The following is a 14,398-nucleotide window of genomic DNA, read 5'->3' on the forward strand; positions in this document are numbered from 1 at the left end:
TTTATCCATGTGCCCTCGTAATCTTTAATCAAATTAACTTCCCCTCCCACTTGCAACGACATCTCTTTTATTCTCTGACGACATGTTTGCTGGCGTGGTGTGAGGGCGGGACAACCTGTCACTCAAATCAGCAGTAGCCAATCACAATCATCCAACAATCCAATCAGTTCCCCATGGAGCAAATCAAGTACCCCTACATTTTGAAAAGCCGTTTCACTCAGACATACGTCACAAAAGGGAAGAAAAGACTATCGCAGCTTCTGTTTCATACCGACTTCAATGAAGAACTGGTGAGGAGGAAGTGGCATAGGTCTGGTGAAGCCCGTGCGGAGCAGAGAGGGGAGACAGGCTGCATGACGGACATGGTGTGTAATGCATATGGCATCATCTGCCTGCTCTTCTGGCCTGACACTAATGGGTGTTGACGCCAGACCATTTAAAGGTCTCTTCCATGGCTGTGCCTTTACAGGCAGCTTATCATAACCTGACCTATAAATTACATTCAGCAGGGAAGCCACAAACCTGGGCTAATATTAAACCAAGCAAATATGACACTCCAGAGTTCCCTCAGATTCTAAAAGGGGATAATCTGATAAGTCAGCCATTGAAAAAACAGTTACTGTCAACATTTGGGTGATTTAAATTCATGTGGTGAGAAACATTTACGACTGCTTTAAATGTACTGCCGCTTTGATACTGGCACTCAAGCGCAAGACATTAGCGCAAACACCTGACACATGAAACCTAATGTATAAACACTCTTATCCCCTTCACAGGTGACTTCCAGTCGACACACTCATGTGTGTAGGATAACTGCCGCCTGATCTTTGGAGGTGATTTATTCATTTCCCTGTGTGCTTTGCAGTTTGAGCTGAGGCAATTAGATGTGTGTCGAGATTGCAGGTAGTCGGCTCATGCAGATGGTCCACATCTCCATTTCATAACAGCCATCTCAAAGATTAGAGACTATAGAAGAATAAAGAACTTGAAAAAGAGACTCTACTCGGCACAAACCCTGCCTCTTCAATCATAACTGTAAAATAAATTAATCTTAACCCTTTCCCTGCCATTGACGAATTAACTCGCCATTTATGAGAAAACGCTTCCCTGCCAAGGCTGCCATTGACGAGTTTTTACGGCTTTCTGTGTTATCACTGTTATAAGGTAGGGGGCACCATTACGCATCTCCTGAATGAGTACAGTATCTTTAGATCAAAACACAGGCAAAAAAGAAGCAGAAAAGAGCAATCTCATATGTAAGCAGATGCATATGAAAAATAATGCTATAATCAACAATAAACAGCATATAAATCAAAATGGCCTAATGTTACTGAATGAAATGTCAACCCAGAAAGTGCTATTGGACTGTGCAAGCATTAGGGGTTGTTAATGGACTCAATTTACTCCATCTATGCTTTGATGTGTTTTTTTTATGAAACTTACTCACATACAAGAGTTGATCAAAAAAACGCTAGAATAAAACTGATTTTTTTTTTGTTGTTGTTGAAAAGCAGAGGCTCTTTTCTTTCTTTTGATATATTGCACGTCCAGATATTCATACAACAAAATATTGTGGGGGCCATGACATTTTTGTGAAAATGACCAAAAACGCTGGTGGTGGCTGGCAACTTTTTTTTTTTTAAAGGGTAACTAAACCCCTGGTCAGAGCCTGACTCCACCCACTGGCAATATTTGAAAAATGCTGGAAAAGTGGGCAGAGCCCAGCGGAGATAGAGGGGACGAACTGAGACCGCAGTGAGGGATTGATTGACAGCTGCTGTCAAACTCGCTAAAATGGAGACCGACTGGAGTGACGCAAGTAGCTTTGCAACAGAGCGGTCATTTGAAGTATTTTCTTCCCCACCTTCATCTGATTTTTCTGCCTTTTAAGAGGGCCAAATCTGAGGTGTGTGGTCATATTTTGGCTTTTACAAAAGTCCTGAGGGAAACTTAATCGATGATGGTCACCCTGTCTGCAGAACATGCACAAAAAAGTCGCTGCAATACACTTATAAATGTTGTTTTGAGTTGAAACATTTTATCTCACTCACTTGAAATAAACGTGAAGCTTCCACGAAGAAAAGTTCGCATTAATGTTTTAAATCTTACCTGTTTATAAATCCATTTTGTACAGCATACAAAACAATCGTCCAGACAGGATGATCACAACAATATTATCAAACTCTGTAAACAATAAATTAACTCTGATTTTATTTTCAATACAATCCAAAACGGAGACGCAAGACGGCAAATTGTATTTGAATGAAACGAGAGAGCGCGTCCGTTGTGATGCATGGATTTGCACTGTGTTTATAATGCGTTGCTATTGACGACGGTCAGAAGGAAATGCCACAGAATAGAATCTTGCCTTAAAAAGTGCATAGAGCTGCTTATTTTATTTGTTGTTTGTTGATTTTCAAATATAAAACTATCCTGATCGTTTTCAATACTCGTAATTCCAACTCCTGACTCGCTACAGTAGTTTTGACGGAACCAGATGCTTTTATACCAGGGGCTGCCAAGGGCGTGGTGAGCTCGCACCAAGGGCGTGACAGAGGTCCGTCATAGAGTACCCTAAGTCAGAGAGTACCCCTACTGCAGGAGCTTTCCGTTTAACCTGAAGAGGGCAGCACTCATACGTTTTTACACCATATATTTGAAAATTAAAACACTTTATACCCAAATGTCAAAAAATGTACTCGAATCAAAGAACAGCATTTATGAAGCTCCATTCTTACAGATCATTAACTAAAAAAAGTTGTTTCAGTGTTTAGTTACCCTTTAAACGCTGGCGGGGAAAGAGTTGAAGTGTACTTTTTGTGACTTATTTTTCAACAGCTAACCGACTAATAAAATCTTGGTCGACTAAGCCTCTTCTCGTCAACTAACGTTTAGTCCAATATTAGGGGGCAGCGGCAGCCCTACATTTATCCGCCCATAGACCCTCCCCTCGAAGAAATCAGGACAGAAGTGGTTAAGACGTGGACAAAAGAGACGGATTAAAATACCAGGTGTAAACGGGAATGTGTTTCCCTCGTCTACTTGTGGTCCGATCCAACAAAACGCATCTTAATACCAGGTGTAAACAGGGCCAAAGAAACAAAAGAAATAAACTGACAGTTTTTCAGGTTGGTCTTTTGCAGATATGAAATACTACAGAATGTAATAATCAAATGTAAACATAAAACACTGCATAGTCTTTACTGATTATGATCACAATATATATTTATCATCATACCACCTAGCCCTATTTGGCACAGCTCAGATTTTCTTTGTCTGCTTAGATTAACTTAAATCCCAACCGACTGTGTTGACTTTAAAGGGATAGTCCACTCAAAAATGAAAACACAAAAAGAAGATAGTTTGAAGAATGTTGGTAACCAAATAGTTTAGGAACATTGCATTGACTCATAGTACTTTTATGTCCATACAATGGGTCAACGGGCCTAAACTGTAGGCTAAACTTTTAGGTAACCGACATTCTTCTTTTGTGTTCCGCATTAAAAAAAATACATGCATACAGGTTTTAAACGGCATGAGGATGAGTACATTTTCCTTTTTTGGTGGACTATCTCTTTAATACTTCACCAAGATGTGGTCTGAAATATCAGGTGAGACCTATCCGTTTGCATTCCATCAGAACAATTTCAGTGGAAAAGATGGCTTACCAGGCATAGCGTGGACCAGGTCTCCACACAGGACCATAAAGCGAGGTCTGGGCTGTAGTTTATTGACGGCCTGGACTGCCTGCTTTGTGAGCTGGACCTCCTCAGTCCACTCATCGCCTCCTGAATCACAGTCACCAATCCTCCACGCCTTCATCAGACCCAGCTGAGGGTCTGCAGCCTGGATAAAATAAAAAGGCCCCCTCCACTCCTTCTGTTCATCTGGGTAGGACAAGAAAAAATAACATGAAGCTGACAAACTATCTACTGTAAAAATATCAATTATTAATGGTCTGTTTGTGTATAATGCATACACTGCTTTACATAATTAAACATTACATAAGATGCTTACTATCAAACTGTTTTAAAGTATTTATAAAAATCTTTATCTCAGGAGAGAGAGAGAGTCAGCTAAGGGCACAGGCCTAACACCTGGAATGGGTCTTATAGAAACTTCAGCTGTAAAACACCTTCGCAGCAGCTCGTGTTATAAGGAAACAAAAATGGCTGTAAAAAAATATACATTTTCACAGCTCTTACCCATGATTCTTTGAGAAACTTCCAGCATTAAAACTTGGTCAAAATATAAATGAAGAGTATACCCCTGCTGGGAACATCATACAATCCTTGTCTTTGCTTTTCACTATACTCACTTATGTCGAGTATGTGTGAAGAGATTTTTGACAGAGCAGCACGCCTCAAGAGCTAAAAGAAAAAGACAGAATTTCAATCTGTTCCTGATCCTGGCAGTGTAGCCAAGAAGGGAAAAGAGTTTTATGATTCCGATTTATCTTTAGCTACATATTGTCATATCTTGTAGTACAACAGATGAAACAATGAAACAATGAACAATAAAAGATTTAAGTCTCACAATTAATTGTGACCTGTGTGTGTTTGATTAATCAAAAAAGAACCGGCTCATGAGAGTCATTCATTGGAGAGTCAAACTACACTGGTTGTGCTCTATGTTTTTGATTCACTAAACAGAATCACCTCATATAACTGAGTCATTCATTGGAGAGACGGAATACACTGGTTGCGCAGTATATTTTTGAATCACTAAAAATAACTGGCTCATTAGAGTCATTCCCTGGAGACTGGAGAGTGAATCGGACTACACTAGTTGCACTCTGTTTTTGATTCACTAAAAAGAACCGGCTCATAAGAGTCATTCATTGGAGAGTCAGGCTACACTGGTTGTGCAGTGTATTTTTGAATCACTAAAAAGAACTGGCTCATAAAAGTCATTCACTGGGGAGTGAGTCGAACTACACTGGTTGTACTCTTTGTTGTTGATTCCCTAAAAAGAACCGGCTCATAAGTGTCATCTATTCAGTAGGCTACACTAGTTGCGGTGTATGTTTTTGATTCACTACAAGAACCAGTTCATAAGAGTCATTCATTTGGGAGTTGGACAAGATTGTGTAGTATGTTTTAAATTCACTAAAAAGAACTGGCTCATAAGAGTCATTTGTTCAGTAACTAGACTATGCTTGTCCATGCTGTTGATTTGATAGCATTGTAAAGCATAGCATTGTCCAAGTAAAGTAGGAAACTCTGTCGGCGTATTTCAGTACGCTGTTTCGTCTGCACTGCAGAATAATGCATGAGCAGGAATTCTGAATAAGAATCGGTTGTCAATGTCATTGAACCTATGTTAAAATAACTTTTCATTTTCGAATGAGCTACATTTTAATTAGTAATGCAGCATGAAGTTTCAACACAAACCTCTATGGGCCGACCAAGTTGTTTCAATCCATTCGTTTTGTCTTTCTAACAAGATGAAGTGTTTGCTATGCTCCGAGCATCACTTTGGGAAAGCACAAAACCTGGTTAAAATAAATAAATATAATAAAAACACATGATATCTGACCATTTAAAATGTACCATCTGCTGCCTGGAATCTTGTTTGTTGTCTAACACTTTCATGTACAGTCCCCAGAGACTGGAAACTATTTTCAGGCAACTTTAAACAACATGAATTGAGAGGAGCAGACAAAGCTCCCATGACAGCCGATAAGCACAAGCCTCTTTCAGCAAACATAAATCAGAGGGATATCTCAGATGACTCCCAGAGCTTTCAAATACTGCTAACCTAATCATAAGTCAAGATAAAAGCCTCCTGTGATAAAGCATTAAAATATCAACTCAACTCACAGCATCCACTAACAGCCACTGCTGTAGGTTTTTCACATAAAAAAAGAAAAGAAAAAAAAAGTTGCAGATGTCAACACTGCCAGTGCAAAGCAAAGAACAAGCAAGAAATTAGTCTGGGATGAAGATTTCAGACTGGATTTACATAAACAGTCAGCAGAGAAACCACACAGGGACAGAAAACACTTGAAACTCTTACTGAAAAACACCAAAACCAAAGTCTGCATGAAATTAAAATTTTAAATCTATTTTCTAAATGCATTTTAATGATATTATTGTGAACAATTTACCTATGCATCTATTTTCCATTGTTTTGTTTACATTTTTTATTTGGCCTCTTCATTTTAATCAAAATGTCACAAGCCACATTTTTGTTCTTGTAGTGAACAAATAGGCATTTTGTTCTTGTAGTGCACTGTATGTCACAAAATGGGGGGAAAAAAGGTCTGTTGCTACATACATCTATTTCATCGCAACTTTAAGTTAAAGGGGGAATTCACCACTGGCAAGATTGGTAAAACAGCTATGTGACTAGAGAAAACTAGAGAAAAATGGCTGTGGCAATCCCTTTTTGCCAAAAACGTCAACACCCATAATGCACTTTTGATCTCGGCACTACCAACATTAGTGGTAGCAATAGATTGCTTCAGAAATGATGTATTTTGGAAGGCCAAAACCCAGAAATAACTTCCGGTTCCATCGTCAAAGTCAATGGGTTTTTGATTAAACGCCTGAAATAAAGTCTGTGGTTAACACAAGGTCAATATATTTTCATGATTTATTCTACGACATAGGCCTATAATATGATAAGTAATCATAAACTATACTAACTCAAACTTTCAGGGAAAAAGTTTTTTAAATAAAGACTGAAAGAGTTGTTGGTGCTTACGGGTGGTGACATTGACATTTATGGCGTTTAGCCTTTTCTTCTGCCTATTGTATTTAGGCTTAAAAAAAAAGCATAAAAGTTGTGTTATTTTGCGAAGATTATGATGAAGAACAAAACGAGAACGAATCATAAACTTTTGTTGGTCACAGAGCTTTTCTGCAATAACCTAAAAGCCAACTGAAAAATTTACAGAGGGAACCAGGGTGATGCTAACTTCTGGATTAGCCTACAAAAATGTTGCCACTGCAGCACTTTATACAAGAAAATCAGCGGATTTATTCTAGCAGTCATGTCTATTATTCTGATATGGAAAAACTATGCTAAACGTACTTAAATATTTTATTGCACATCACAGGACTGCAAAATAAATGGGCTTTTCAAAGAGAGAAAATGCCATATCTTTTGTAGTTATTGTCAAAGATGGTTTGTCCTTGCAAACTCTGTGGGTACAGTGGTGCAAATTCGAAATCACTTCAGTGAAGTGCAGCACTTCTGCTATTTATACAGATTTTCCAATTTCATGTGAATAATTGCATATTGTTGGTTTTTGTTTACTATAAACGTTTGATATGTTTAAATCTGGGCCCTCCTAAAGCAAAAAAAATTAAAAATAAATAAACAGTAGATAATCACTGATTTAGCGCATTTTAACCCACTTAGCCTATATTAGGTCAACGCTGGTTAATACATGTCATGTGACATTACAGTTTCTAACTAAATTGACCTGCAACTATCTACGGCACATTCTCAAGGTGGTTTGATATTTGTGACAGAATACTTACTGAAAGGTCTGCTATCAAAATAATAGTCGTAATAAAGAAGCGGTAGTGTGCTTGTCAAAGACTTGTTGGAAGTACACCCCGGTCAAAGACTTTACAAGGAATTATAAACTTGGATTGCAGTGCTTATAAAATATATAAAAGACTAGAAACCAAAACATACTGTCATAATAAAAGTTTCACTGCATCATCTATAATGTAAATCGACGTTAGCTAGCCTCAGCTAACCGTACCTTCAGTCAGTCCCTTATAACTCCGATCCTTCGCCCTCAGAAAGACACTTTCGTCCTCTGCCATCGAAACGCCCTATAGTATATGACAATAAAATGTTCAATCTGGATTTCCTACGATGACGTTTCGTTTTTCTGTTTGGTAACAAAATGAGGGCGTTTGCTAAACCAGTTAAAGCATTGGTTACTTAATAACAGTGCGTTCTTGAATCGATGCGTTTGGGGATGTATTAGCAATGCCTGAGAATGTTCGGACGTACTCCTCTAGTCTAGAAAACCACCGTCTGACTCGAAGATCGGCTCTTTAATGCTCAATTCAATTTGGATATATTTTCAGATGTACAAATTGAAGGACAACGACACTTATATATGGACAGTATTACAAAAATGATACAACGTTTAAATAAACAAACCGCAAAGTAAACGTTTAGGGTAAAACGTGAGGATTTAACTAAAAAAAATCTTAAATTGGTTTATTTCTAAGTATCCTTTGATTCTTTACAGTAGGCCTATAACTCGGTGAAATTTTAAATCAGATCAAAGTTTGAAATAAATGTGAGATTCGACGACGTGTTCTGGTTGCATTAGATAGTCTAATTCATGTAGGCTAGCCTTGTTAATCTATAATTCTTTTGCGATGTATGTAGGCTATTTACATATAAAGCACACTTTTCATGCAAACAGGTAGTTTACATCTGGTAGCTTAAAATACGTTCAAAACAAATGTGGTAGGCATAAAATAGTCAGGAGCATTTATTCATAAAGTATAGAGGCGTCCTTAATATAAAAAGTTGAATTGTTTCTCACGTTATTCTATTGGAAGACGTAGGCTATGCTATACAAAGGAATTGCTAGGCTACTCTGGTTAATATTCAGCCATAAATTACACTTTTGTCATAATTTACTTAGCAACCTGAATGACTTGAAAAACAAAAACATTTAGCAGGATTTCTGATTTCCAATTAAAATGGATGGGGATCAGGGGCTGTACAAAGTAAATAAGTAAAAATTACAATTGAAAAAGTAGAAATAAACACCAAAACTGTAACATCTGCAAAATCCAAATAGACTATCCATTTCGTCTTACATGTTTGGAGGGACTTTTTCCTCTTTGTCGCCATCTCTGTTCGAAATCTGCAATTGCAGTTATTGGCGGAATTATCAACTTTACGTGGGTTGTGCCTCAGCAAGGCACAGCGCGGATGAATCCAATGTTTTGAGGAGAATGTGCGGCTGTCAGTCACCGTGCCGGTGTCGATACTGGCATTCAGAATCACAGATTATACTTTTTGGAAGTATGACCAACATAAGAAAATTCACCAGAAAATATCGTCTGAACAAGTAAGTAACATCCACTTTTGGCGCTTTTCCATTACCAGTACCAGCTCGACTCGGCTCGCTTTTCGCTCCGTTTTCCATTGCAGAAAGTACCACCACAAATAGTACCCGGTCGTCATAGCGACGCCTTTCGTTTCTCGTTGCCCCATCAAGCTCTCGCTGGATCCTCTCTTCGGCAACCAAACAAAGGAATGTCTGCACCTCCTCGTTTGACCACGGCGTATTCTTCCGAGTTGCCATTATAATAGTAGTAAGTTTAGTAACTATCTCTGGCCAAACTATTTAAAAATGGCGGGGTTATTCTGGATACTCCATCTGGCGCGTGCAATGATGACGCAGATTCTCTGTGACCAATCAGCAGTCGGCATTGTTTTCACGTCACATTTTAGTATCGGCTTAGCTCGCCTCAGCTCGCTTAGAACCTCGCCGGAGGTGGTACGAAAAAAAGTACCCGAAAGCAGGTACAGGTACAACTTTTACACAGTGGAAAACCAAACAAAGGCGAGTCGAGTCGAGCCAAGGCGAGCTGGTACTGTGTAGTGGAAAAGCGCCATTTTGTTCTGACCAACAAAGGGGGGAAAAGCATGCAGTAAATCGCACTGATTAAATGTAACGATCGCTCATCATATCACGTCAAACCGTGCAAATTATACTTTGTTCTCAAATTGTTAAAGTTTACAACATCAGCATTGCGTGACTACATTTAATGTGTATAGGCTACCTGGTTGTAGTTCAGTTCAGTACTCCGTAACTGTATGAATTAAGCAAACAAGTGTGCTGCTGCTGCTGTTACATAATGACCATTGAAATGCGTCCGTTTTGAACCCCAAAACACGGAGAACACGCCACCTTTCAAAAGCCCTTCCAATATTTATCCTTGTTTTCGCATGGGCCCGGTGCAGTCTCTTTTTTTCTATAGCCACTCCGAAGTCGTTTGCATTTTACAGCGGGTGAATCTGTTGTCACTAGTAGGCTATTGTCGTTTGAACCTTTCTGGGTTCGCCATCAAATTAATTAGTTTAATTATATAAAGTGCTGTGAGAAAAGGCTATAAATCTCCACCTCCAACATCCTCACACGCAATATAACATACTAGCCGAGACTCCTTCTTTATGCGTGTACAGATGTGACGTAACGACGCAAAGACATGCTCGAATTTCCCGCGGAAATCCACCATTGCCACTGGAATTAAAAACATTATTAACGTTACAAGCTTACCGTTTTGAATCGAGCTAAGGCAAGCAGATAGTTTTGAACACTGGCTGGTTATGCACTTGCTCAATTTTATTTTGGATAATTTTTAACCCAAAAAAGTTGCAGCTTAACTGCGGCTTTGAATTAGATAATGTAGAGACCTCGAGGCACTGTAGAGACCTCGCAAATGGGTTGCGCAGACCCACGCATTGCGCAAATAAACCACAAACCTTTAGCATTTAAATAGTCTTTTCTCATATGCATAGTCTAGTTGCACGTAATGGCATTGATTTGCGAGCTGCATAGGGTACTTATGTTGTGATTTTATTATTATTATTTTTAGGCTGGAGCCTTCAGAAGTTATTTTACGCACCTGATAAGAACGTATAATCTTTTACAAGTTGCATATAGTAACTCAAGCCAGACGGCAACTTTTCATTGTGATTCTTTACTAGAAGAACACTTTTTCGTGTCCAATCCCTCCCATGTCTCCTCCTTCCCTTTACGCACTGTCTCTCCCACTCTCAGCGCGCGCGCTCCACAGTTCTGCCTCAGCTCTCCAGTCATCATCACAAACAAAGACAGCCTTCAGGGTAGTTGGTGCAGTGCTTTCAGGGGGCTAAAAGTACTTGAGAATCAGCAGAACAATTGGGATTGCGATCCGCAGCTGTCAGAGTGGACTTTAGAAAAAAACTGCAGTCTAAATTTACCTTTTTGAAAATGCAAACCTCTCCGAATGGCTTTGTTCACTCGTGTGGATTTATGCCCTGCTGTCAGTGAGTCGTTTCTCTGTCTCAATTTGTCCTTCCAAGGAAGCCCCCAGGAGACTACAGGATGAAATGGACAGCCTTGCTGTTAGAATACTTCTTTGTGAAAGTTCTGGTGCTGCTGTGCAGCGCGGACGGGGAAGCGCAGCAGCTCGAGGGCTTTATAATGCTCTCAGGATCCAATGGGTCCCGGGATGAGGAGAGCGTTTCTGAACCTCCACATACTGAAGACAAATGTCGGGGTTACTATGATGTCATGGGACAGTGGGATCCGCCGTTCGTTTGTCAAACGGGCAATTATTTATTTTGTTGCGGCACTTGTGGCTTCCGATTTTGCTGCGCTTTTAAACACTCTCGATTGGATCAGAGCACATGTAAAAATTACGATACACCAGTATGGTTAACAGGACAGACACCGTATAAGAAAACCATAGACCCTAGACACGATCCAACCAAGGATAAAACAAACTTGATTGTATATATCATATGTGGAGTAGTGGCAATCATGGCACTTGTCGGGATATTTACCAAACTTGGACTAGAAAAGGCTCACAGACCTCACAGAGAGAGCATGTCTCGGTAGGTAACTGATAGTTATATTGGCTTGACTAAGTAAATTATATTATTATTTTTAGTTTATGGTAAAAGCAGTGTGATGTGTGTCGGTCTGCACTGCTTTTAATGTTTTCCCTCCCCATGTAAACAGAGCTAGACCGATGTCTTTGACTTTCCATCCCATCTCGCTGCTTTTTCAGAGTGTGGTGACATGAGCGTTACATTTTTGTCCAGTTAAGAGATATTCTCTTTTAAAATTGCGCATCTCGAGGCGCAATTCCATTGTGCATCTCTCTGTTTTTGAACAAACGATCCATTGTGAGTGATTGCTATAGGGGCCATTCACACATGGTGCATTCAAAAACAACTAGATAAACTGAATTGAGCATATCGCAGATGACCATTTTTTGGACATCATTTATATTTATTTTATATACATAATTTAGATGGGATAGTTTACAAAAAAGAAAAGTGGGAGAAAGAGGGAAAGCACTCATAGCGTGAGACAGTAAAAGAAGGTCTGATGCATGTGTACATTGGTCAAAAATTAAAAGCTAATAAATAAATAAAAACGCACTCTGTGTGAATGGCATCTTAGGCTGAAAATTGTTTACTCCATCCAAGAATTGGTCAAAAAAAAAAAAAATCTCCAGGCAAAGAATTTCCTCACCAACTCAATATTTTGCAGCTTTTGAGCCAAAAATGTTGGTTGCCATAGCTCTGCATTTACTGTTGTGCCTATCCTGCCCATGCATATTCATGCCTAATTAGAGCAAAAACAATCCTGTGTATGTTCATTATGGTTTCTAAATTCATGGATTTGTGTTATGCAAGCTCTCTTTCAAAAGGCTTTCTTGAATCACAGATCTCAAGAGATTCACAAGAAAGCATGGTTAGCTTGCACATGTAAACCAAGAGAACTGAACAAACCGTTTTAGATATTACATCATATTGCATAACGTTTGGTTGTCAGTTTTTACCATTTAGTTACTCAGCTTGGATGGTGGAGGTGTAAATCTCTTGTTCCTACTGATATAGTGGGTCAAAACCTCTGATGAGAGCTGCACAGCCCACAGTGTGCAGGTTGCTGAAAGAGCGGCTCACACAAAAAGCTGTACTCTTGGAATCAGCACTCTGGACAGCGGCAGCGATAGCACTGAATGAATAGATGTCAGTCTACCGACATTATATCACTGTATGCCGTTCAGCTGTGCTGATATCTAAATACAGAATGATTACACAATGCAAGGGAATTCAATGCATACTAAGCTAACAAATTGCTTGTTCTTCAACAGAGCTGTTGCAAGCGTCATGCAAGGCGCCCGTCAGGGTCAGCATGAGGAGGCCATCGGAATGCACACACAGCATTATGACACTGTGCAAGCGAGAGCAAACAACATGCGTAAGTTGATTGTAGCCTACTTCCTCTCTTTCCCCACGAGCTCAGCATAAACTATGCTCTACATTTATGCTCCTGAAACAGTCTAAAAGCATGGTTTCTCCTTGTTTAAGTGCTCAATATACCTCTACGCAATATAATGCACTTGTGAATTACATATAAATGATACATATATAACGCATATTGTATTCAAAGTTTTGCTTGTGGTGCAAAACTTTGTTGGTTCTGCACCACTTTTTGATTTTCTTATTCTATACTTAGCATATATATATATATGTATAAGAGAAAAGGAGATGCTTAGAGCACAATGCTGTTGTGAAATAAGCCTATTTACTGTCACTATACCGTGGGCTGCCGCTGCAGTTGTGTGCATGGCATTGTTTAACGCTGGGATCGAATGAATGGCTCCATCATAAATGTTTAAACTCTCATTTGTTCTGTTTCTGGAGTGATTACATCACCCACTCTGTGGTTATCTACTCCCTAAATATATCTGTGTTGAAATAATACAAAATACAGTGAGAGTATTGAAGCCCCCTTAAGAGGGATCCATTTTGGTTGACACTATGGAAGTGAGTCAGTAGCTGGAAATCTAATTGTAAAGATAATGTCAATCTTTCTTCATTGCCATGCTTATTGTCATGCTTCGATATCTGCATAAGAAAGTTTTGAAAGCTTAAATGATATATATATATATATTTTTTTTTTTTTTTTTTTTTTTTTTACAAAAACAAAGACTAAGAGCAATAATATATAGACTATGTTAAAAATGGCTCTAAGAGCACTCGATTTGTGGGATTTTGTTTGGTTTTTAGCAGTAGCACAACCTTTTTTGGTGCTAAATAAAACCTTTTTATGGGTGCATAAAGAATCATCTTTTGTATGTGATATACAGAACCTCAATGGTGCTGTGAAAGAGCCTTTTCATACGAGTCTGGAGGGGTTTTTCTTGCTTTATTTTTTATTTATCCACCTGCTCTGCACCTGCAACGGATAGACTCTTAATAAGAAAAGACACACTGAAAAAGAAAATAGAAACACAATAGAAAACATTTTTAGCAGTATGTGGATGATGTTTCATATTCACATGCAGACAACCATTACATATGGAAAGTCCCACCAAAAAAATGAACAAGCTTTACTCACAGATTTGACCTTGAAATCCATGTTAGTTCTGTCACCAATAGACAAAAAAAGTCATTCAAAGAGTCGTTTTTACTCACCTCTTATTCACAGATCATGATCATTATTCTTGCAGTACTGGCTTTTAATCCATCAACCTGTGTAATTATCTGAACTGCTTTTAACCTCTGACCCAAGCGATTTAATACACCGTCCCCCGGGTTACTCCGTATTAGATAATGATTTGAAGACCGAAATCAGGAGAACAGACACCGCATAAGCAAGTAATTCCAGCGACCTAAATAT

The 14,398-nt window shown here is 38.9% G+C and overlaps 2 protein-coding genes across 2 annotated transcripts in view; one reads left to right on the plus strand and one right to left on the minus strand.

The window, feature by feature from the left end:
- Positions 1 to 7,883, minus strand: part of cpped1 (calcineurin-like phosphoesterase domain containing 1) — a 39,494-nt gene extending 31,611 nt beyond the window's left edge. The window contains exons 1-2 of the mRNA XM_056255416.1: positions 7,721 to 7,883; positions 3,669 to 3,887 (exon numbers count right to left, since the gene is read on the minus strand). Coding sequence (XP_056111391.1) covers positions 3,669 to 3,887; positions 7,721 to 7,784 — 283 coding nt within the window. The 5' untranslated portion in view covers positions 7,785 to 7,883. The remainder of the gene's footprint in view (positions 1 to 3,668; positions 3,888 to 7,720) is intronic.
- A 2,869-nt stretch (positions 7,884 to 10,752) lies between these two features.
- The window catches only part of shisa9a (shisa family member 9a), a 39,030-nt gene continuing 35,384 nt past the window's right edge, over positions 10,753 to 14,398 (plus strand). The window contains exons 1-2 of the mRNA XM_056255417.1: positions 10,753 to 11,595; positions 12,867 to 12,973. Coding sequence (XP_056111392.1) covers positions 11,084 to 11,595; positions 12,867 to 12,973 — 619 coding nt within the window. The 5' untranslated portion in view covers positions 10,753 to 11,083. The remainder of the gene's footprint in view (positions 11,596 to 12,866; positions 12,974 to 14,398) is intronic.

The sequence above is a fragment of the Rhinichthys klamathensis genome, unplaced genomic scaffold (assembly GCF_029890125.1).
Source record: "Rhinichthys klamathensis goyatoka isolate OS25496 unplaced genomic scaffold, OSU_Roscu_1.1 h1tg000121l_1, whole genome shotgun sequence".
Lineage (NCBI taxonomy): Eukaryota > Metazoa > Chordata > Actinopteri > Cypriniformes > Leuciscidae > Rhinichthys > Rhinichthys klamathensis.